The sequence below is a fragment of the Andrographis paniculata genome, unplaced genomic scaffold (assembly GCF_009805555.1).
Source record: "Andrographis paniculata isolate CXL003 unplaced genomic scaffold, ASM980555v1 Contig15END, whole genome shotgun sequence".
Classification (NCBI taxonomy): domain Eukaryota; kingdom Viridiplantae; phylum Streptophyta; class Magnoliopsida; order Lamiales; family Acanthaceae; genus Andrographis; species Andrographis paniculata.
This window is the reverse complement of record NW_026137435.1, coordinates 1,000,502-1,023,797: the sequence shown is the minus strand read 5'-3', so window position 1 is coordinate 1,023,797 and position 23,296 is coordinate 1,000,502. Positions and strand designations below refer to the sequence as shown.

General features: G+C 32.6%; 5 protein-coding genes across 6 annotated transcripts; 3 read left to right on the top strand and 2 right to left on the bottom strand.

The window, feature by feature from the left end:
- The first annotated feature begins 990 nt into the window (after window positions 1-990).
- Window positions 991-5,430, top strand: LOC127262381 (non-specific phospholipase C4-like). Of its 2 annotated transcripts, none has more exons than XM_051291042.1 (4): window positions 991-1,597; window positions 3,200-3,612; window positions 4,589-4,759; window positions 4,870-5,430. In XM_051291042.1, the coding sequence occupies exons 1-4, from the start codon at window positions 993-995 to the stop codon at window positions 5,247-5,249; spliced, it is 1,569 nt and encodes a 522-aa protein (XP_051146999.1). In that variant the 5' UTR covers window positions 991-992; the 3' UTR covers window positions 5,250-5,430. The 2 variants fall into 2 exon arrangements, with proteins under 2 accessions (XP_051146999.1, XP_051146994.1); XM_051291037.1 differs by having other exon boundaries at window positions 4,858-5,430.
- Window positions 5,431-6,189: 759 nt separating this feature from the next.
- Window positions 6,190-9,482, bottom strand: LOC127260528 (replication factor C subunit 3-like). Its single transcript, XM_051288285.1, has 10 exons — window positions 8,544-9,482; window positions 8,383-8,415; window positions 7,886-8,036; window positions 7,635-7,813; window positions 7,416-7,552; window positions 6,971-7,075; window positions 6,822-6,891; window positions 6,664-6,741; window positions 6,474-6,582; window positions 6,190-6,251 (listed from the first exon to the last, which is right to left on the bottom strand). The coding sequence occupies exons 1-10, from the start codon at window positions 9,480-9,482 to the stop codon at window positions 6,190-6,192; spliced, it is 1,863 nt and encodes a 620-aa protein (XP_051144242.1).
- Window positions 9,483-11,693: 2,211 nt separating this feature from the next.
- LOC127260520 (BTB/POZ domain-containing protein At5g17580-like) lies at window positions 11,694-14,700 on the top strand. Its single transcript, XM_051288272.1, has 3 exons — window positions 11,694-11,707; window positions 11,809-11,878; window positions 13,066-14,700. The coding sequence occupies exons 1-3, from the start codon at window positions 11,694-11,696 to the stop codon at window positions 14,698-14,700; spliced, it is 1,719 nt and encodes a 572-aa protein (XP_051144229.1).
- A 698-nt stretch (window positions 14,701-15,398) lies between these two features.
- Window positions 15,399-18,063, top strand: LOC127261780 (uncharacterized). Its single transcript, XM_051290181.1, has 4 exons — window positions 15,399-15,755; window positions 17,172-17,298; window positions 17,392-17,464; window positions 17,543-18,063. The coding sequence occupies exons 1-4, from the start codon at window positions 15,728-15,730 to the stop codon at window positions 17,807-17,809; spliced, it is 495 nt and encodes a 164-aa protein (XP_051146138.1). The 5' UTR covers window positions 15,399-15,727; the 3' UTR covers window positions 17,810-18,063.
- Window positions 18,064-18,291: 228 nt separating this feature from the next.
- LOC127261789 (uncharacterized) lies at window positions 18,292-20,854 on the bottom strand. Its single transcript, XM_051290193.1, has 5 exons — window positions 20,563-20,854; window positions 20,434-20,483; window positions 20,195-20,300; window positions 19,211-19,269; window positions 18,292-18,682 (listed from the first exon to the last, which is right to left on the bottom strand). Exons 1-5 carry the CDS (start codon window positions 20,665-20,667, stop codon window positions 18,634-18,636), a joined length of 369 nt encoding a protein of 122 aa, XP_051146150.1. The 5' UTR covers window positions 20,668-20,854; the 3' UTR covers window positions 18,292-18,633.
- Between the last annotated feature and the right edge of the window lie 2,442 nt (window positions 20,855-23,296).

Sequence of the window (23,296 nt, the reverse complement as noted above, 5' to 3'; positions counted from 1 at the left end):
TTTTTTTATTATTATTATTACACAATTATCACTACTTTTTACGCTAATATACCCACAAGAGCAAAAAAGTCATTTATCATTACTTTTTACCAACTATCAATATTCTTTAAATCTCGTGTCTAACACAATAAAACTATACTTTTGAGACAGAGGGAGTATGATATTTTTTAAAATTTATGCATAGTACTTACGCCACACTTATGTTTATTAATTTTTACTAAATTTTTTATAGTACTCATTTTATTTTTTGTCGTACTCTATTTATATATAAAATACTATTTCCTTCGTCCCATGTAATATGAGCCTATTACAGTAGATATGAAAATTTAGGTAAAATATAATTAGTAAGTAAGAAGTGTACTAGTAAAAGTAATTACTATATAGTAAAAATAATTATAAATTAAAAGTAAGATTAAAAAAATTACTCCTCTGTCCCAGAACTATAGTCTGAGTTGTGTTTGACACGAGATTTTAGGTAAAAAGTACGGGTAAAAGACTTTTTTCCCCTTATGAGTGTATTAGTGTAAAAAGTAATGACAATTGTATAATAATAATGAAAAAGTAAAGATAGTTTTATAGTGATATGTTTATTTATGGAAATAAGAAATAAATATTTTTTTATATAATGATATTTTTGTAATTTAAGTAAAAATGAAAGATATTTTAATATTAGTATATAATTACTTAATCTAAAATAAGAAATAAATATTTGAAGTGGAACAAATGTAAATAGTAAAAATATTACTTTGAATTAGGCTGATAAGAAGAGAGTATAATATTTCGTTATGTTTTAGTATTTGTAAAAAATATTTTATGTATATTTTTATTTAACATATTTCGTGCAATAAATAAAATAAAATAAAATAAATAGTATAATATTTATATTAAAATTAAGAAGTTTATTGTGTATGAGAAAACCCTTTTCTCGAAACAACCATATGTGTATATATATCATAACAAAATTAAGCACTCCAACAAGAAAATCTCAAAAAATGGCTGCTTCGGAATCCCCCATCAAAACCGTCGTCGTTTTGGTCCAAGAGAACCGCTCCTTCGACCACATGCTAGGCTGGATGAACGCCGTCAACCCCCAAATTAACGGCGTCAACGGCACCGAGTCCAACCCTCTCCCCCCTTCCGACCGGGTTTTCTTCAGCGACAAATCGGTCTACGTCGAACCGGATCCGGGTCACTCCATCCAGGACATATTCGAGCAGATATTCGGCGTCCCGTGGACCGCCGCCGCCGCCGGGAAGAATCCGCCGCCGGCGATGCAGGGTTTCGCGCAGAACGCGGAGCGGAAGGGGGCCGGGTGGTCCGCCGCCGTGATGAACGGGTTCAAACCGGATGCTCTGCCGGTTTACAAGGAGCTGGTGCAAGAGTTCGCGGTGTGCGACCGGTGGTTCGCGGCGGTGCCGGCTTCGACGCAGCCGAACCGGCTGTACGTCCACTCGGCGACGTCGCACGGGGCGACGAGCAATGACACGTGGAAGCTGATCGAAGGGTTCCCGCAGAAGACGATATTTGAATCGTTGGAGGAAGGCGGGGGTAGTTTTGGGATATATTATCAGTATCCTCCGGCCACGCTTTTTTACAGGTAAAATTAATTATTCATTTTATTTCTTCATTCATTTTTTATTATGTTTTACTATTTTGTTCTACGTAAAATGTCCATATTTTTTATTTTCGTCAATTTGTTAATTTTTTTTTTAAGAATATAATTATATATTTTAATTATATAGTATTTTTAATTTTTAATTTTAAAATTTTAATTAAATTATTTAGTCATCTTAATCTTAATTTATAATTATTTTTATTATATTATAATTATTTTTACTGATAGACTTCTTAAAATTTACTAATGATCAACAAATATCTATAAATAAAATACAAAATATTAATATAATATATAATACAATGTATATTATCTTTCTTGTGATAATTTGCTAATTATTTTAAATTAATGTACTAATTTGACGAATTGCCAATTATATCAAGTTAGTTTGCTAATTTTACCTAAAAATATATATTGCAATCATATTTGATTTAATATAAGTAATTAAGTGTTTAATGTTATATTTTAAAAGAAAATAAAAATTATTAAATGTATTAAATACTCTCCATTATATATATATATATAAGTACATTAGGAAATTATAGTATTTATTAGTTAGTGAAATAGTGTAAAATGATATTGATATTTTTGCCTCTAATTTGTAAGTAAAAAAGAGGAGAGAATATTTTTGTATTTATATATAGATTACTTTTATTGAAATACTTTCTTCGTTTTTTATTCATTTTGGTTTGTCCTATAACAAAGTATCTATTTTTTTTTTTTTAGTAATTGTACTATCTATCTAGCATTACAAATATCCTTCAAATTTATGATATATTACACAAATATCATTACTTTTATATCATACAATAGGGTTAATTTAGTCTTTTTACTTTTATTTTTACTTTATTCAAATATAATACTGATATTTCTAACTCCGTGTAAAACAACAAATGGATATATAAATATGTGACGAAGGAAGTATAAAATTTCGATAAAATTTATACTTTTGAACGAGACATTGATATAATGAATACAAAAGTAATTTCGTGTAGTTGACATCTCAATCAAAGTTGACACTTCAATAATGTATGTTTCCAACCTTTTCTTTTCCAAAATATTAATCATACAATATCTACTCAAAATTCATTCAAAATATTTATTTTTATCTCTTTTTAATAAACAAATTTATCTCTTTTTAATAAACAAATTAAGTTATTGTTCGTGGATTTGATTTTTGAGTTTGAATTTTTGAATAGTAAATTTTAAATTTAAATAATTATTTGGTGTGGTATAAATAGATATTGATGTGATGTTTTTAATATAAATTAATTTGTAGTATAATGTAAAAACTAAAAAATAATTGTTTGATTTGATATATATATTTTTTTAAACAAATAAATAGTAAATATTTATAGTATTCTTTATTTATTTGTATTTTTTATAAATTTATTTTACATTATAAACCTACCATCAAAACATATTTCACTTAAAAAAAAAATATATTTAACAGAATTCTGTCTCTAATGTCATTAGTAACGGAAAAAATAAATTTAGAGACAAAAAAATTTTATTACAAAAATGATTTTTTTTGTAGTGTTTATACAATATCAAATAACTATTCAAAATCCAAACTTTTCACAGGAACTTGAGAAAATTGAAGTATATACTGAACAATTTCCATCAGTTCGATCTCGATTTCGAGAAGCATTGCAAGGAGGGAAAGTTACCAAATTATGTTGTCGTGGAACAACGTTATTTCGACTTAAAAATATTGCCCGGAAATGATGATCACCCTTCCCATGATGTCTTTGAAGGCCAAAAATTTGTCAAGAAAGTGTACGAAGCATTGAGGTCGAGCCCTCAATGGAATGAAATATTGTTTATCATTATTTATGATGAACATGGCGGATTTTTCGATCATGTGCCAACTCCGGTTGCCGGAGTTCCTAGCCCCGATGGGCTTGTAGGACCCGAACCATACAAATTTCAATTTGATCGATTAGGGGTTAGGGTTCCGGCCATCATGATATCTCCATGGATCGAGAAAGGAACCGGTAAGTATTTTTTTTGTATCCGAATTTTGATATATTAGCCACATTTTACAAATTTATTTAAGATTATATTTATAAAAGTAGTCTGATAGTTCCTCTGGCAACTCCAAATGTGCTCATTTTTGTGAACGGAAAAAGTATTTATAATTAAAATACATTACATATAGATCAAGTCATAACCTTATATAGGTTATTGAAAAGAAAAGAAGAAAATAAAGAAAAAGATATAAACTATTCTTATTAGTAAGAATATATTTCTAACGATGAATATAGGTGTGATTATTTTTTTAGTAATTTTGTTTTAAAAATTTTTGATGTAAAAAATAGTTGTTTGATTCAATATTTTGTACAGAAACTGAATATTGAATGTGGTGCTTTTGGAAGAAAATAAAAGATTGAATAGTAAAAAATATGAAAGTAAATTAAAATGAATGGAAATATGGTTGTATTTAATTGCAAGGTTAATAATAATGTTTACTTGTATTTTTTATTTTTGTATGTGTGTTTGGTATCATTTTTTTAAAAGTAGAAACAATTATTTTATTATGATTAGAAAACAGAAATAATTTGATGTGTTTTTAAGATGTAAAATCTCTCAATTTTAAAAATTGCATGAATTTTACATAATTTATTTATGTGACAACTTCCATTTTCGTGTGTTGTATTTTCGATTAGATAGTGATGATAACGAAGTTTATGCAATATTGATTAATACATAATGGTATAATGGTATATCACCCAATTAAATATTTTCAAGGTGTTTTCGAAAGCTAATCATCACCAAAAAAAAAAAAAAAAAAAAAAAAAAAAAAAGACGAAAAATTCTTTTTGGAGTTTGCATAAACTATTTTGCTTTGGTAATATATGTCTACAGTGAAAGTTTCACTTTGAACTAATTATTTTACGGTCATAAGTTTATCATACATTATCAGACCATATTTACGGGATAATACTAACCAATTTATCTGATGACATGTAGTGTTGCACGGGCCATCAGGACCATATCCAACGTCGGAATTCGAACACTCTTCCATAGCCGCAACGGTCAAGAAGATTTTCAACTTGAAGGAATTTTTAACCAAGCGCGACGCTTGGGCCGGAACTTTTGACATCGTACTAAATAGAACAAGCCCAAGACTTGATTGCCCGGGTAATAAACATTTCCTCAACCAATTTCATTCGTTTTTTTACCAAGCAAATTCAGACAATCTTTTCGATTTGTACATAATGCTCCAATACTATTCATAGAATCTTTACCAGAACCAACCAAGCTACGGGAGGCTGAAGCCCAAGAAGAGGCAAAGTTAAGCGAGTTTCAAGAAGAAATGGTGCAAATGTCGGCGGTATTGTGCGGGGACCACAAGAAGGATGATTTTCCACGTGGGATTGTCGATGGCATGACAGTGGCACGTGGGGCCGAATATGTGAATAGTGCATTTAAAAAGTTCTTGAATGAGTGCGAGAAGGGGAAGAATAAAGGGGCAGATGAATCCACTATTTGCATCCCGGGATGGGATGATCAACAAGAAAACTCGTCCACGGCAAAAATGTCGGAGACTAAGCCTAGCCGGTCCTTCGCTTCGAAGTTCTTTTCTTGCTTGGTTTGCGGTGGCGGAAATGGCGACGGAGATGGCTCATGATTGTTGAGGGTTGAAGATGGAGATTGGATCTAAAGATTGTTGAATGTTTGCTTGATTGGCTTAGCTTGAAATTCTTTCTTGTGGATATGTTTGATTCATAATTTGTGACTTGTTAATAGTTGATTGATTTAGTGAGACCAATAATAAGTGACATTGTGGGCAAATTTAAAATTGATTATACTACTCATTTTTGTTATTTGTAATTTCTACGGTGTATTTGGTTCTATTCAAATAAAAATTATCTCTTAGGTAGTCCAAACATTACATAATAAATTGATTATACTAATTTTTCTTACGGTCACCAACAATGTCTTGGTTACGTCCACGGACAGAAACAGAGAACATATTTATTGAAGACGGCTAGATTACAAATTACATATATCTATTTTTAATACAGATTAACCTAAACTGCATATCTCTAAGTCTATTCAAGTAAGTTAAGAGAATACATCAACGAGATTCTCGTAAAAACTCAGCGAAGTGGTAGAAGACATATCTAACATCTTATTTGTAAAGAATATATAGGTCCGCTATATATTAACATATTTTTTGTGTTAGAAATCAACAATAGTATTATTGTGATATGACGCATTTATATTATGTAATACACCATATACTGTCGATTTATATCTTATGTGTTGTCTTTTTATACTTTATGTGTCGTCAATGTCGTGATAATTAATCTTTATCAATACTGTAATCTCCACCCAATATTAATTAAATCAACATCAATCTTATTAAGTTGAATCATTTTAATATAATACAGAATTAAATGAAAATTTCATTCACTCATGCATGTATTCAACAATATGATTTAAACTAAATTTTTTTTACCTTTATACAAATCTCAATCATTCATTTATTTCATAATCTACAACACACTTCATTCTTCTTCTTCTTCTTCTTCTTCTTCATTGTAACCTCTCGGGATTTGATGTGATCAATCCTCCATATTCTCTGTATTCAAGCTCTTGTACCAACTCATCACTTTTGCTATAAACTCTGTGTATCGAATCGAATTATTAGTATTATCCATAATCGTAATAAGATCTTATGTTTCTCATGAACAAGATATTAATTCATAGCCAAGCTCTTAATTTATTTCATGAATATATAGCCAAGCTTTTCCCCTTTTTGATCTTTCGATTGATTATTTGTAATTAAATTTTATTCATCGATAGCGTATAAAAAAAAATTCTTTCTCATGTTATGTGCTCGACTAACCTTCAATCTCCATGAACTGATGGATGTTCTTTGTATAATCATTTTTTCTTCGACCAAATTCTTCTTGATCTTCGGACGGGAACGACTTCTCTGTACTAGCGTCGCTTTTCTGCAATTAAGACGATGTTTAGCCATTTACGCTATCAAAAATTTCCTTACAACATTTTATCCGGTCGAGCTGAGTTCATACTTGATGTTCCTCGAATAGCTCGATAAATTGCATCCGTAAGTCCTCAGGTAAACACCTATTCAGTGCTTCCTTTAGAGTCTGCAGAATAAACAGCAGAATCTGTTAATGTGTAGATTTGATCATACGGCGAAGGTGAACGTAAACTCGCCTTTTCTTACTTGAAAAATGAATTTTGGATCGATATTGTGCTCTAAAAGTCTTTGGATTTCTTCTTGGATGCTGTAAAGTCTGTTTGGAAGTAAATGTAATTTTTTTTCGATTAAATTTCCATATTCGACAATGTTACGATCATTTCAGCAATACTTACTGCTTTAGAGTTTGTTCTTTAAGCATTTTTTCGGCGATATTTGCTATTTCATCTTCCCATCCAGTTTTGATGTCGCAATCTCCGATCAATGAAGAGCAGCATCGTCTAATAAAAGGAGAATTCGAAGCCAAGAATGTTATTACACTTAATCCATGGCCTGTAGAGGGGGAAATTGTAGACAAATATCCCCACGTATACCTTATTATCACTTTTGTCCTGTATTTATCTCGTTGGCAAAATATATCCCACATGTTTGCAAAAGTCGCTATTTATATCTTTTGGCCGCTCAAAGAAATAACGACTTTTGCAAACATATATGATATATTTTGCTAGCGAGATAAATACAGGACAAAAGTGATGATGAGATATACATAGGGAATATTTTTTACAATTTTCTTGCTTGTAGAGCGATTTTCGAAAGAATTTTTTTTTTATTATTACAAACTTGGAATGCCAAGTTGCTTCGAATGAGCGTATTGCTTGTCTCAAATTATTCTTCGAGCTTTTAGCTATTTTCGATGCCAATTGCCGCGATAACTCTATCTTCTCTTCTTTCGCTATTGTCTCCAAAACTTCGAGAATCTTTGGAAACATAAAATTTGTATAAGCCGCGCAAATTTGAATTAATGTAGGAGTGTAGATTGTAAGAACATCGTAATACTACCTCTTCATGTGAAGGATCTAATATTTTGACGAATGTGCAAGACTTCTTGACAGCGTCGAGTTTTTTGGCGTCGTTGCAGCAGAAGAATACCTTGTAATAACCATCGAGCGTCTCTAGTATCCGCTCGATACTTGCTAGGCTATCGTCCGGTAACTTGTCGACGTCATATAGAATTACAGCTGCAAGCGATGTGCTATTTAGTACACAGAGTACTTAATTTTTCGTTCGACTTATAACTTGTAAGAAAATACCTTTAAAGTTGTCGCAATTGAACATTCGATTTTTATCCTTGACAAGTTCTTCCATAACATGCTTCTCATAGCCTTTGAGTTCAGATAAATTAACTTCGATATGTTGCCGCGATTTCCTCAAGTTTACGACGACGCTGGCCCCTGCCTGTCCCTGGTATGAATCATGAGTCGACGAGTTTATTTGTTGAATTTACAACGAAAACTTGGGAAAATTATTAAAAATATCTCCATGTATACTCCATTATAACTTTTGTCCTGTATTTATTTCGCTGACAAAATATATCTCACATGTTTGCAAAAGTCGCTATTTATATCATTTGGCCGCGCGTCACTGCGTGTGGTGTTCACGTGCGGCTACATGACAGAAATATCGACTTTTGCAAACATATATAATATATTTTGCCAGCGAGATAAATACATGAAAAAAGTGACGATGAGGTATACATGGAGGATAATTTTTACAATTTTCACCTAAAACTTTTGAATATACGACTCACCTTCGCAAAAAATTCCTTGCTTTCGTCCCTTGCCTGTCAACAAGAAGTGAAAAAAGATCGATAGATCCCCGAGTTTGTTAGTTTTTCGAATCGATTGCGACGAGATATTGTAGAAATCAAAATTTGAGCTTGATCATTGTGAAATCGACGAGCAAATTTACCTCGACGACGTCTTGTCCGAAGGCTTCTCTAAGAAAAGCACGGATCATCGTTCTCTTGCCCACCCTGGGATTTCCTTCGAATACGAAATGACCAAATTCTTCGTTTTCGTCGCGCCATTTCTTCGCCAAGTTTTGTAGCGATTGCGCCGTTTTTCGATTACATACAAAATCTTTGAGCCAAAGAGGCCGGTATTTCTCCAACCATGTGTATACTCTTTCCTTTTCTACGTCGTTACACATCTCCGCGCTCTCGTACTCATCCCCGTCGAGTGCACGATGTAATAACACTTTCGTTTGTAATATTCTCGCCGGTGCATCGGGGAGTAGCCACTCCGGAAGTGTCGCTACCGGCAGCGATAGGTGCGGAAGTCGACATGGAAAAGATTCCGGTGGTGGTGCCATCGGTGGCGACAGCGGCAGCATATTTTCTGATGAACTAAAAGTAATTAGTTTCCTTTCTGATTTAAACTTATTTTTCGACTCGCAATTGCTTGACCGTTTACCTCCCCAATTTTCGGGCAATTTTTCGTCGTCGCATGGTTTTGACGCGAAGCAATACGAGCTCCATTCGTGGACCCGGAACAAGAAGCTCAACTTGATCGCCGAACCGACGAACGTCGTTGAATGATTTTCTCGACCGGGGCTCGACTCCGTCTGCTTTTCTCGACGGATGTCGAGCGAAAAATCGGTCAATCCCTTGTAATAAGGGCTATAATGCTTGTCGACGGGGTCGTTTTTTCGGTCGAACTCCCGGAGATTTTCGTCGGTTAGGTTCGATTTTTTAGTTCTTTTCTTGATGTAACCGGCGAGTTTTCGGGATGCGACGGGTGATTCGGTTGTTTGAGTCGAAGCGTCGCGGCTGTGCACGTCGGCGGAGGAAATTGCCCGACTAATATCGGGAGCGGATGCCGATTGCCGGAATGCGGACGGCGGCGGCATTTCGGAGAAGTTGAGGTACCTCTCGGTTGTGTCGAAGGTTGGTTTGGGGACTATAAGGTTGTTGGATCGTAGCTGTTGAGTTGTACAATGTGAATTTTTGTTTTGGTAAAGATTCTGGGCGTGGTATCTTAAGGTCGTCTGAGGAATACTATGTTCGAACGTGTTTGTTGATCCATCCTATGCTATCAACATCGAGCTATAGACTTTCGAAGAGCACGCGACGAAACTAAAATTAAAGACCTTAAAATTAATAAAAATATTTCTTTTTTTTATTTTTAATAAAATATAAATAATTATTTAGCTATATCATTTTAAAATTCAATAAATATAAAATAATTTTTATATATAAATATTAATACAACATAATTATATAATAATTCTCTATTTATATTGGATGTGAGTTGTATATCTATATTTATGCATTTTAATATTAATAGGCCTTTTGTTGTTTTTATCCATAAATAATACTCCCTGTCCCGGTCAAGATGATCCTTTTATTCAAGGATACGATATTTTAGATAGCATAAATTAGTAAATTATAAATAATAAGTTATAATATTATTTTATATTTTTATATGAGTAGTGTTGTTGGTATTTTAAATATTTTAGAATTAAATTTTATATAATACAAATAAATAAAAAAGATAATTAATTTATTTATAATTAACTTAAAACTAATTTTATTAAAAATAAAAAGTTTTAAATATAAATAAAAATATTTATTTATCGAGGAAAGAGATAGAAATGAAAGGGTTAGAAATTTAATTAAATTGATTTATATTTGTTAAATAAATTTAAGAGGAATAAATTTACTAAAAATAGAAAGAGATCATCATTATATTTAATGAGACGGATAAAAAAGAAAAATCGGTCATATGTCGTGGAACGAAAGGAATATACATTTGGCAAATGAAGAATATCATACCAAATAATTTAAATATATTTTTTATTATATATTTTTCAATATTATATTTAGGGCTATGGATATTGTGTTGATTTAACCAATATATATACATAATACAATACATGCTAAATTATAATAGAACATAAGTTATATTATAAATATATTGAGATATGTATAAATATATATACTGACTACTGTGTAGCATATGCTTCATTCGGTCAAATCAACACCATGTTGTAGATTTGACGGAAGTCATCAGTTGATCCATAGTCTATATTTATTTATACATATGCCATAATTATTCACATTATCAAAAGTTTTTTCTCTACAATTTTTTTATTTTGGAGTGTGTTTGTTTTTAATTTTAATTTGAAGGAATTTTTTTTTTTTACATTTTAGTCCGTCCTATAATAAAGTACTTATTACGTTTTTCTAGTAACTGTACTATCTACTTAACCTTATAAAATATTCTTACAACTTACAATATATTACACATATGCCATTATCTTTATATCACACGTACTGATGAAGTTATTTTAGTTATTTCTATTTTATTCTTACTACATCCCAATATAATACTAGCTTATTCTATCATTATAATAAAATATCATTTTTGTAACAAAGTTTTTTCGTCCCTAAATCTATTTTTTTCGATACTAATGACATTACAGACGGATGAAATTATGTTAGTTATATGAACTTTAAGAACGGAATTCCGTTACAAATATAGTATTTGTTATTATTATTATTATTATTTTGTAGTGTATATGAATATTTATAGGAGTTTTTTTTTTTTTTAAATAAAAAGAGTTTCTTTTAGACTATTTTTAACATATAACAGCAATTGACTTGAGTTGATTTGCAGCCCAACCCATTAAACCCCATTTTCTCCGGTTGTTCTATTTTCATGGTTTGAATATTTCCTTGCAAATGGACAATAGTTGCAAATGATTTATTCAAAAAGTATACCACAATTCTGAATTAAAGAAAATTCAAATTCGAAAAACTTCCAAAAGTTCATCCACTTAAACTAATACATATATATATATTTATTTAAATTTCAAAAAATATACATGCACATGAAGCTATATATATATATATATATATATATAAGCAAAATTTATGGCGACCTTTTCAAAACGGTAAATAAAGTAAAAAATATATCTGAGTCTGCATTTTATCTCCTCTTTGAATCAAAAACCCTTCTTCACCATTGTGATTGATTCGCTCCCCAATTAGGGTTTTACTTTTTACTACTGTTAATTTTCAATTTCCAGAAAGAAAGAAAGTAAGAGATAAGCGATGAAATGGCAGCCTCCTGGTAACAAACCCTAACCCTAACCCTAATCCTCCATTGTTAAACCTTCCATTCTATTGTATTATCCTTACGTTTGATTTTCTGCTTCTCTGTGTTTTTTACAGGCGACCAAAGTCCAAATTGACTGCGGAGGTCCAGCTTCATGTCTGCGGATCACGTTTCAAATTGGACAAGGTAATATATATATATATATATATATATATGGGATTGGTTATGATGATGGCTGTGATTAATAAGAACACATCCTAATTAGTAGGTTGTAATGATATATATATATATATTATATGCTGAGATCACTGATTATATATATATATATATATATTTTTGATCGGAGAGATCTTGATTATATTTGATATGTAGATTGCCAGCTTTGGAGATTGCCCAAATTAGTACATGATATGAAAATATAAATAGAGAATACACATTGTATAAAGTATTAATATGTGTGTTAGTTCTATTTTATTTTTGTGTGCATTGAATTTCTATCTAATATGTTGTCCGATATATATTATTGTACTATTATATTGATTATGTTTACACGACAACAAAAAATCATTTTTGTAACAAAACTTTTTTGTCTTTAAATTTACTTTTTCCGTTACTAATGACATTAGAGACGGAATTAAGAATAGAATTACGTTAGCTACGTGAACTTTAGGGACGAAATTCTGTTACAAATATACATATATATATATATTTTTTAGTGTTAATCATCACTAAAACGTCACCATCGAATGTAAATCGTTTCCAAATAAAAATGCACTATATAAATATATATATATATATATATATAAACAATGTTGTGCTAATATATGATAAATGATGAGATCCATGGTAATATATTTTTATGTGTTGTATGTTTTTTTTGTATTGTATTATATTAGTACTTCCTCTTTAATCCAAACTTATTTCAATTTTTTTTTTTTTTTTTTTGAATTGCCATTGAAATTAATCATTGTTTTTCATTTTAGTAAAAAATTCCATTTTTTCTACTTTTACCTTATCAGAAACAAAAAAAAGAACCATAAAATGGGCATCATTTAAACGACGTGGAAGTAATATAGAAGTAATATACTGATGTCCTTTTACTCTGTTATTTAGTAAAAATAATTATTATTTAATAAAAATAATTTTAAATTAAAATAATAATTAATTAATATAATTAAAATTAAAAAAATTTTAAATTAAAAATTTTAAAATATAATTAAAGTGTATAATAAGTATATAATGAGATCAATGGTCATATGTTTTTGTATGGATGATTGTCTTGTTTGTTTGTTATGCAATGTATATATATATATGCTTGTGTTGTATATCGTATGTATTATTGCAAGCTCTGAAAATGGCGGCGGTTCTTACAGGAGCTCCTGGCCTCGAAATCGTCGAGGGTTTCAAAACTGCTCCAAAGGAATCCCCAAACGGATCTCTCGGAAGCTCTCCACGACATCCCCGCCGACCACCAATCCATGGAGATCCTCGGAAGATTCTGCCACGGATTCACCATCAACCTCTCGCCGGACAACATCGTCCGCGTCGCCTGCGTCGCTCACTACCTCGGCATGTCCGAATCCCACTGCTCCGACAACCTCCTCGCGGCGGCCACCGCCTTCTTCGACTCCCACATCCTCTCCAGCTGGACAAATTCCGTCAAAGCCCTCAAAGCCGCCGAGAACGTTCTAGAACACGCCGTCGATCTCGGCCTCGTCAGCTGCTGCGCCGATGCCGTTGTCCGAATGGCCGCCGCCAATCCTCGCCTCCTCGGAGAACCTATAATGTCTGGCGCCGACAACGAGAGTTCTTACCGGCCGAGCGCGCGGCGGAAGCTCTTCGATAGCGAGCGGGTGTCGGGGGACTTAGCCGAGCTCTCGCCGCGGCTCTACACGCCGATCGTCTGCGAAATGCGTAGCCGCGGCGTCCCCGACGAGTATGTTGCGGCGAGCGCGTGCGATTACGCTGATCGGTGGATTTTTCACGACAAAAAAATTGACGGTGATTCGAATTTTCTTCGGCGGGAAATAATCGAGGGTTTGGTGCGCATCGTCCCCGATCGGAAATCTCTCGTCCCGTCATCGTTTCTTTTCCGAATGCTGAGCCACGCGATCGTCCTCGACGCGGAGTGTCGACCCGCATTGGAGACGAGGATCGCGCGGCAATTGGACGAGGCGGGTCCCGAAGATCTATTAATTCTATGCCAAGAGTATAACAGAGCTAAAGTCGAAATCAGAACTACCAGAACTACTGATGATCAAGGGTACAACATAGTCGAAAACAGAACTAGTGATGATCAGTATAACACCGAGTGTATATGGAGGATATTGAGGAGCTTTTACCGCAACTACGCGGCAGACGATCGGCGCGGGCTAGTTGCGGTGTCGGAGCTAATCGATGGGTTTTTGGCGAAGATCGCCGGCAATGAGGAATTGACGGCGGAGACGTTTTCGGCGCTCGCCGACATGTCGGCAGCGGCGTTGTCGGGGACGCGTCGGACGTCGGACGGGCTATACGGCGCGATAAATACGTACCTTGACGCGCACCGGGATTTGTCAGAGTCGGAAAAGGAGGAGCTTTGCAAGGCGCTCGATTGCGACAAAATGTCGGACGCGGCGCGGGAGCACGCTGCACGGAACGAGCGGCTGCCGGTGCGGGTGGCGGTGCAGGTGTTGTTCGTTTCGCAGCTGCGGCTGCGGGAGGCGTTGCCGGAAAACAGCGGCGGCGGCGGCGGCGATGGTGGCGGAGTGAGGGAGGAGATGGAGAGGATAGAGAGTAAGGTGGAGAGGCTAGAGAGAGAGTGTGGAGTGATGAAGAGGGAGATTGAGAGTGAGGAGAGTAGTGAGAGAATGCTGATGAAGAAGAAGAAGAAGAATAAGTTTAGTATATGGAAAGCTGTGAAGAGGAAGTTGGGATGTGGAGGTTCTTCTACTGCTGCTTCTTACTCTTCAGCCATGGCGGATGAGTGTCACGTGAAGAAGAAGAACAAGTGTGTTCATCTAAGGTAGACAAAATTTTTATTATATATATATATATGGATATTGTTTGTGTTTTTTGTTGTTTGGTTTTCGATTTGGGACAAAGTTTGTATTTTGGAAGTGGTTTGTTTATGAATTTTGAAGGTGAGTTTAATTTTTTTTTTTTTTTTTTTTGGAGAATGTCAAATTTAAATAGTAAATAAATAATTCTTTAATTAATTATAATGTATACTTTGATATTTAAAATTTAAAAAGTTTAAATTTATAAATAATTTATCTATACAAAGATCATGATTCATCTATATATTTTTCATATTAATCATATATATATATATATATATATTATTTTTTATATTTAATCTTTTTTTAATCAACTTTTCAATAGAACTATTAAAAACTAAAAATTATATTACATATAATTCAAAAAATATTTTAAATATCAACAATAATATTTATATAAAAAATAATAAAATAATTTATTGTTAATAATTTATTAATATATACAATCTAAAATACTGTATTCTAACGTATTTTCATCCTTCTCTTTTAATTAAAATTTGTATCTAAAATTTTTGGGATTTGATGTTAAAAAAAAAATAAATTGTGTCGATAATATATAAAAAATAATTATATTAAATATTAATTTTAAAAAAATATATATATATATAGATATATATTGAAAATGTTGTCTAAAAAAAATTGTGCGCAAACAAAACGATTTGGTTCGTTGAAGAAATCCAACAGCTGATAGCAAAATCTATGTGCAAACAGACCCACCCAGCAGTCGCTGTTATCCCCAATTTTGGAATTTGTTTGATCTACGTTTTGTTCGAAGCCTATTCGACCAACGATTAAAAAACAAAGAAATTTCTCAACCTTTCGCATTCTCATCTCACAGAAATTGATTCAAACAGAAAGGAAAAGATCCCTTTTCGTGTGAGGTCACGTGGAATTGATCCGCAAAGCCGTTCGATCGCTCATATCCTCTGAAAAGATTCATTGCCATCGCAGATCCGTGCCTGACCCGGGAGAATTAGCTTTGTGGAGCTCCAAATCGATGGGACAAATTCTCGAAACATTCAAAGGTATCAATCACTTTTGTTTTTTGGAATCCAATTCTCCAGTATCCATCTCTATTTGGGAATTAGGGTTACCGAAATTTGAGTTTCCGTCTTTGAATTACATGAGAACGTTTGATTTGATGGATTCTGACTTTTGATGCACAAAAGATTGGTATGAACTGTGGGGCTGATGATTTGTTGTTTTGATGGAAATTCAAAAAGGAAATCATTGACCGTTGAAAGGTTATAGACCTTTATTCGTATGCGATTATGGCTGTTCATCTTTCCTTCTCTGCATATTTTGGAGTATAACTTGTAAATATTCAGTTCTAGGTTATGTCTTGTGATTGTAATGAACTAATTTGGATCAATTGGATGAATTTGGATTTGAATTTGAAGGTAGATTTTAAAGAAATATATTCGAATTACTTTTCGATTTGATATACTTTTAATCAAAATCGATTTTCGGATTGTAGGAGCTATTTGAAATGGCTGAACAAGAAGTATTTGAAACATTAGAATGTTCGAATATTGTAAATTCTTCGATTTGATTGAGTCATTTGAAATAGCTTTAACCCGAATACTTTCAACCAAACGGACCCTTAAATGATTTCTCAAACTATATCTTAGGATTGTTATTGTCGAATGATGTTTCGAACTTTAGGTAAAATTACATGAATGGACATTCTTCTTCGTCTATGAAGAGACATGATAACACATGACAGGGCATACATTTTGATCGAAACATAGTAAGATATAATAAGGGATTCATTAGTAGTTGTTTTTTCGACTCTAACTCGGTTTTAATGTTGGCCACACGATTGAATTTTTTGGGTTATTTTGAATATGTTAATTGGATTTAAGATCGTATGGATTTAGATTGTTGTATGTTACTGTTCGTTATGTTCGCCGTATTTGGAACTTTGTTTTGTGTTTTCGAAGTTCTTAGGCTGCTTCCATGTCTTCATATGCATATATATATATATATATATATAGCTCTATAGTAAGTGTGTTGTACATAAGTATATTATGTGCTGGAATCAATAGTAGTATATGTTGTATGAAACTATATCATACTACCTATGTCCGACTCTAAGGGTCTCATTTACTTTTGCTAGTTGATCTTTGAATATTAATTATTATATCAAAATTGTGTTTTATAATACTAATAAAAGAACATTTGAAAAAAAATTATATAAATATAAGAATATTTTTAATGTTAATACAATGACGCAAAAGGTATCTGTGACGGAGGGATGGAGTAATATTTATTAGTTAATATAAATAATGGATCGTATGCGGTAATATCATATAATATCTGTTAATGCACGATATGCTGTCAGTACTGTACTGAATTTTAACAGCTTTTGCGTATATATATACATATATATATATGTATGATATGTTTTTGTTTTATAGTGTTCGATTTTACATGTGTAGGGAAGGAATGGAAAGAAAGGCAAATCCAAGTGATCTCGGACAGAGTTTTCGACCGCGTCAAGAGCGACACCGACAGTGCTAATCTAACGTTCGAAGAGCTCTACATCGCCGTGCTACTCGTATACAAGTGAGAAAATCAAATATTCATCTTCGATCCATTTACAAATCATTACTTAAACACGAAAAATTTTTCTGTTTCTAAAAAATTCCACGGTCGTAGTGATCTCAACAAGCGATTGCCGGGCCCCCATTTTGACCCCCCGACAAAGGAGGAAATCAAGAATCTGATCCAGGTAATCAGAAAAAAATAAAAATTTATGCATTCGATCGTCGTCGATCGTGATTGCACGCTTATTTTGACGATCGAGCAGGAGTGCGACGTGAACCTCGACGGAGAACTCAACCGCGAAGAGTTTCGGAAGTTCATGCGCAGAATAACGAAGGACACGTTCGTGTCGGTGAGCCAGGGGCTGATCGTGGCGCTGGCGGTGGCTCCGACGGTGGCGTTGCTGACGAAACGATCGACGGAGAACGTCCCCGGGATCGGGAAGGTCGTGCAGAAACTGCCCAATTCGGTTTACGCGTCTCTTGTGACGGTGGCGATCGTCGCCGTCCAGCAAGGGGCGGAGAGATCGTAAGAGGGACGACGATGATCGTCTCAGATGATCAGTTATATATATAAAGATTGTGGGTTTGCATGGTTGTTGCTATGGTAATAAGAAAGAAAGAATTGTTCTTCTTCTTCTTCTTGCTCATGTTAAGATGTCCAGTGGTCGTTTGTAGTCTGTTTGTTTGGGATCTCTGTAATTAGGGATGATGTTAATATGCTTTTGTTGAATTGAATAAATAAATAAATAAATAAATACTTCTTCTGTTGGGGTACTTTATCGTATGTTGTGGGAGACTGGTATTTTAAATATAGAAATGAAATAAGTAAAAAATAAATTAATGTGTTAGGAAAAATTTATTATAAAATTAATAAGAAAATAATAGGCTAAATAGAAAATTGTAGTTTAGTGTACCGTTAAAGAATGAAAGGTGACATATATGTAATTTATGTACGACTCCTATTTTATTTTATTTTATGTTCAGACTGGACCAAATTAAAAATTTCTTAAAATTTAAATATTCGGATCATATACTAAAAATTACAACACATTTGAAATATATTAAAATGTTCATAGACTGTACACATAGTCACAAATATGACACATAACCTCACGGTCACAAGTCCAACCCCTACACCAGTAATCCCTTACGAAAACATTTTTCTATTTATTTTTATTTTTAAATAAATTGATCAAACTTATATTCACGAAAACAATAATTCAGGTGAAAATCTAACACCTTTGAAACCAACAAGTAAATTGTACTGTAAATTCTTACCATTTGAGCCATGAGATGCAAATGTGGTCATGTAGGAGAGAAATCAAGCTGACAATCATCATCGTCGTCGGCGCCGTTACCCGAAGAAGCCTCTGATGCCTTCTAAGCTTTCTCCAAGAGATACCCTGCCATCATCGAAAGAACTCGAATTAGCTACACATCGAACAACAAGAGAAATGAAACGAGAGAATAGCCTAAACGAAAAGTTGAAAGGAAAATTTATACGAATTGCAATAAAAATTACAACAAACTGGAAGTAATCAAGAACTATGACCCAAATACTGCTTTCATTTTATCTTAAATCTTAACCCAAACTCGGCTACCAGTAAAAATGAAACGAAAGCGTTACATCATTTTGTCGAAATCCAAGATCGAAACATCTATTCCTAACCATCAACATGAAAGCAAACACTCGATCATAAATTTCGCAACAGTGAGATTACTTAGGGTGTGTTTGTTTGGTGAATTTCCACCGATTTCTACTATTCACCAAATTTTTTCCCCTCCAAACACATTTATACTGTATTAAAAATCAATTTTACATTCAAAACATCACATCATACGACTATTCCAATTCAAAAGTTTTACTATTCAAATCCCAACTCAAAATCCAAACCACCGAACAAACACACCCTTGTTATAACAGCAGTTACCTCTGCATGCAGTACTTGTACTCTGAGTTTCGAGTGTAATCTTTCTCTCCTTCTTCCAACTACACAAGATACGAGCGCACAAAATACAGTGACATAAGCAGCAGGAATCACAGCCACCACAGCCATACAAGTTTGATGCCTTTCCAATACATGTATTGTAAACAAACACGCAACTGTCTTAAAAAATCAAGGGTTGTAATCGAATCAATAGCTGTTAATTTTAGCGTGGTCGGGTTTTATTCGAGACCAAGAGAATATCGTGTTGAGCAATAATACGAGTTAGGAAGTGTAGCTGTAGCGTGCATGCTCATATAAAGCTAAAACAATTTTAAACTCAATTTTGACAAGGGTTGAGGGGGCTATGCACCCTGGACAGGTTCCATGGGGCAGGGGCTGTCGAGATATTCTCGCTGGCCAATCAAAAGGCAGGGGTCAAGGGTGAGTCGACCCTTGTAGAGCTTCGGCAGTGCCCCAAAACCTAAATAAGTTGTTAAGGACACGTCTAAACGAAAATGCCTGTCTGTTTGAAGATAGGTGCATCCTTAACCACAAGAGCCACTAATATATACATTCTTGGTCATAATCTCAGTTTTAGACTCAATGTTCAATCAAAATTCTTGAATGCATAGTTGGATTATACCAAAGTTCAATTCATGTCACCCCATTAGGAACAAATTATAACTTATGTAAAGTATTCATTAAGCGATCCATTCGATTATCTAGCTTATTTGTTTGATTCTCTATCCATGTCTTCCAAAAATTCCTCAACATCAACTATAAAGTATAATATAACTCTATCCAATTTAATCTTACTCCACAATAATCACAAATGCACAGATTGACTAAGCTTTTGGAATTCCAATGGAGATTTAACCAATTGAACAGTTCAAGTATGAATTGAAAAGCATGGAGTCCACATAGGAATGACAATTATCCAGATCTAATTAATCTCTGTGTAGCTTTAGTATGTAGTTAAAATCTCACCGGATCACTCTCGTAGATGAGCTCATAACAAACCGGAGACAAGCATTGCAGAGCACAATTCTCCTTGGCTATGATGGAAGACTTGCATCGCTCACCCCATAATCCACTTCAAGTGGCAAAGACCATACATCAGCAGCCAAATTAACCACATAAAGAAGAAGAACAGCTACGAGATTACACTATATTGATTTGTTTCAACAAAATTCTTGAATAACTCATCGATTTGCACAACTAAATACCTCTCAATGTCCGCATAACAATCGTTTTTCTTCTGCCGAATCTCTTCCTCCTATTCGCAGGTAAATTAACAAATTACGAAACTCGATTTCTGCATTCTTCCTGATAATTGTAAAAAAATTACTACTCACCGATAATGGCACTCGAGATTTTGCCAGAACCTCTTCGCAACACAGTAAAAGAACTGCAGAAATGATAATCAAAATTGTTTTCCCCCAAATTCCGGAATCAACCATGTTTATTAAATCTTGCTTTGCCTCCCCGATCTACAACGCTCCCCGACGCGGCAGCGTCTGAGACGAGATTCCGATGGATAGATTTCAACGGAAAAGCTGATTTTGTATGAAACGCGAACTCTCTTCTTGTAGAACCGCACCTGAACTTGCCTTTAATTTTACCTCGCTTGTTCAGTTCTATATTTTCATTGTAAACATACTTTTATATTGAATTTTTTATTCGAATTTTAATTTAAATAATATTTAATTATGGCATTTTATAACTAGTTTGAATAGGATTATTAGTAAAACACAAACCAGACACACTCTCTTAGAAATTGACATTGGTTTCAATTATAAATTATTATTATTATTATTATTATTAATTACAGTCAATATAAAAAAAATTCATTCAATAAAAAAGTAATTTTTCCATCGTCTCACATATTTTGGGCGCATTACCGTAGATACATACTCTTTCCTTCTCAGAATTATATTCTTGATAGTTAGTAAAATGTATAGATAAAAGACATGTATTAGTGTAAAAAGTAATAGCAATTGTCTAATAAAAATGAACAAGTAAAGGTAGTTTTATGGTGATATGGTTATTTATGGAAATAAGACTGTTATTTTGGGACGGACAAAAATGATAAACAAGACTACTGTATTGGAATGGAGAGAGTATAAAATAGGAATTTAGGTAAACTATCATTAGTAAGTAATTAAAAAGTATATTAATAAAAATAATTATTGTTTGATAAAAATAATTATAGATTAAGATTAAAATAACTAAATAGTTTAATTAAAATTAAGAAAAATAATAATTTATAATATTTAAAATATGATTAAAATGTATAATTATTTTTCCAAAAATGAAAGGACAAATTACGTGGGATAGACGAAAATAGAAAATAGGGACAAATTATATGGGAAGGAGAGAGTACTACTTTTGTCCTTTTTTTCACATACATTTTTTATATTAATATTATATTTATTTATAGTTAAAAGAAATATTCTTATTAGTATTGAATAATAAAAAAAATAATGATATTTGTATAATATATTAAAAATGCTAAACTGCACAAAATCTACCTGTAGTTTTATGAAATTGTGACAAATCCCTGTAATTCTAAAACTGCTTCAAACTCTATCGTGTTTCCATAAACTCTGCGTCTAACTCCATCGGCTGTCTTATTTAACGGTATTTGACCTAAATGCGTCCAAATTGCGAATAAATTTTAGAATATAAATTTCTAAACCCCTAAAATTACAAATATATTAATTTTTCTTATATTTAACCTAAAAAATAATAAATATAGTAAAAAATAGTTATTTTTCCTCAGTGTCTAAAATCATATGAGAAATTCTTTGACAAGATATAAATATAATGTCAACAAATGATTTATTCCTTTTACTTTTAAACTGTTTATGTGCCAAAACTTCAACAATCGTTTACCTAATTTTGATTATAGTTTCTTACCAAAGATTTAGAATCATCATAGCCAAGTTTTTCTTAAAATAAAATAAAGCAATTCTTAAATAAATTAAACAAATATATGTTAATACATGATTAGACCTACAATAACACATTAATCTCAGAAATACTTGTTTGTTTGGGGGTTTTAGATTTTGAGTTGAGATTTGAATAGTAAAAATTTTGAATTTGAATAGTTGTATGATGTGGTATAAATAGGTGTTGATGTGATGTTTTGAATATAAAATTGATTTTTAGTATAATATAAAAAATGAAAAATAAATGTTTGATTTAATATTTTTGAGGGGAAAAAATCGGATGAATAGTGGATTTAAAATCCAATCCCCAAAACAACCACACCCTAATAGAAGACAACAATGTTATCCCAATATGAGTAGGATTTTAAGTTGAGAAGAATTGTTCTCCAAATTTTCTAGCCCTTTAGCCACTATATCTCTAATAAAGTGCAATTTACATCAATATGTTTCATTCGAGTATGAAATACATGATTCTCGTATAATTGTATATCAGATTGACTATCCAAAAATAGCAACAATATTGTGCAAATAGAGTATTTTTATACTCCCTTCATCCCACAACTATAGTTTGGGTTGTGTTCGGTACGAAATTTAAGGAATATTGCTATTATATTGGTAGTGAGTAAAAAGTACGGATAAAATTTTTTTTTCCCTTGTGAGTGTATTATTGTAAAAAGTAGTGACAATTGTGTAATAATAATGAAAAAGTAAAGATAGTTTTATAGTGATACGATTGTTTATTGAAATGAGACTATTGTTTTGAGAGTGACAAAAATGGTAAAATTAGGACCGAGGGAGTATAACATAACCTTACGCCACAGAGATTCTCTTAAAGCTTTAGTGACAATACTACAATATGTTGAATTTGAGATTTCTAACTTATATATGACACACATAAAGTGAAAATATAAGATTAGTAGATTTTCTATAGTTTCTATCATTTGTATAATTTCAATCTACATAATATTCTAATTTAATTTCATTATAGCCAGTAAGTATCTAAAGAGCCGTTGTAGAGCATATATTTATGATTAAAAAAATAGACTAAAATAAAAAAATTGTAAAAAAGTATAACATATTACAAAAATAAATATTCGATCTGAAATTTGTATTTTTTTTTCAATCCAGTCCAATTGAA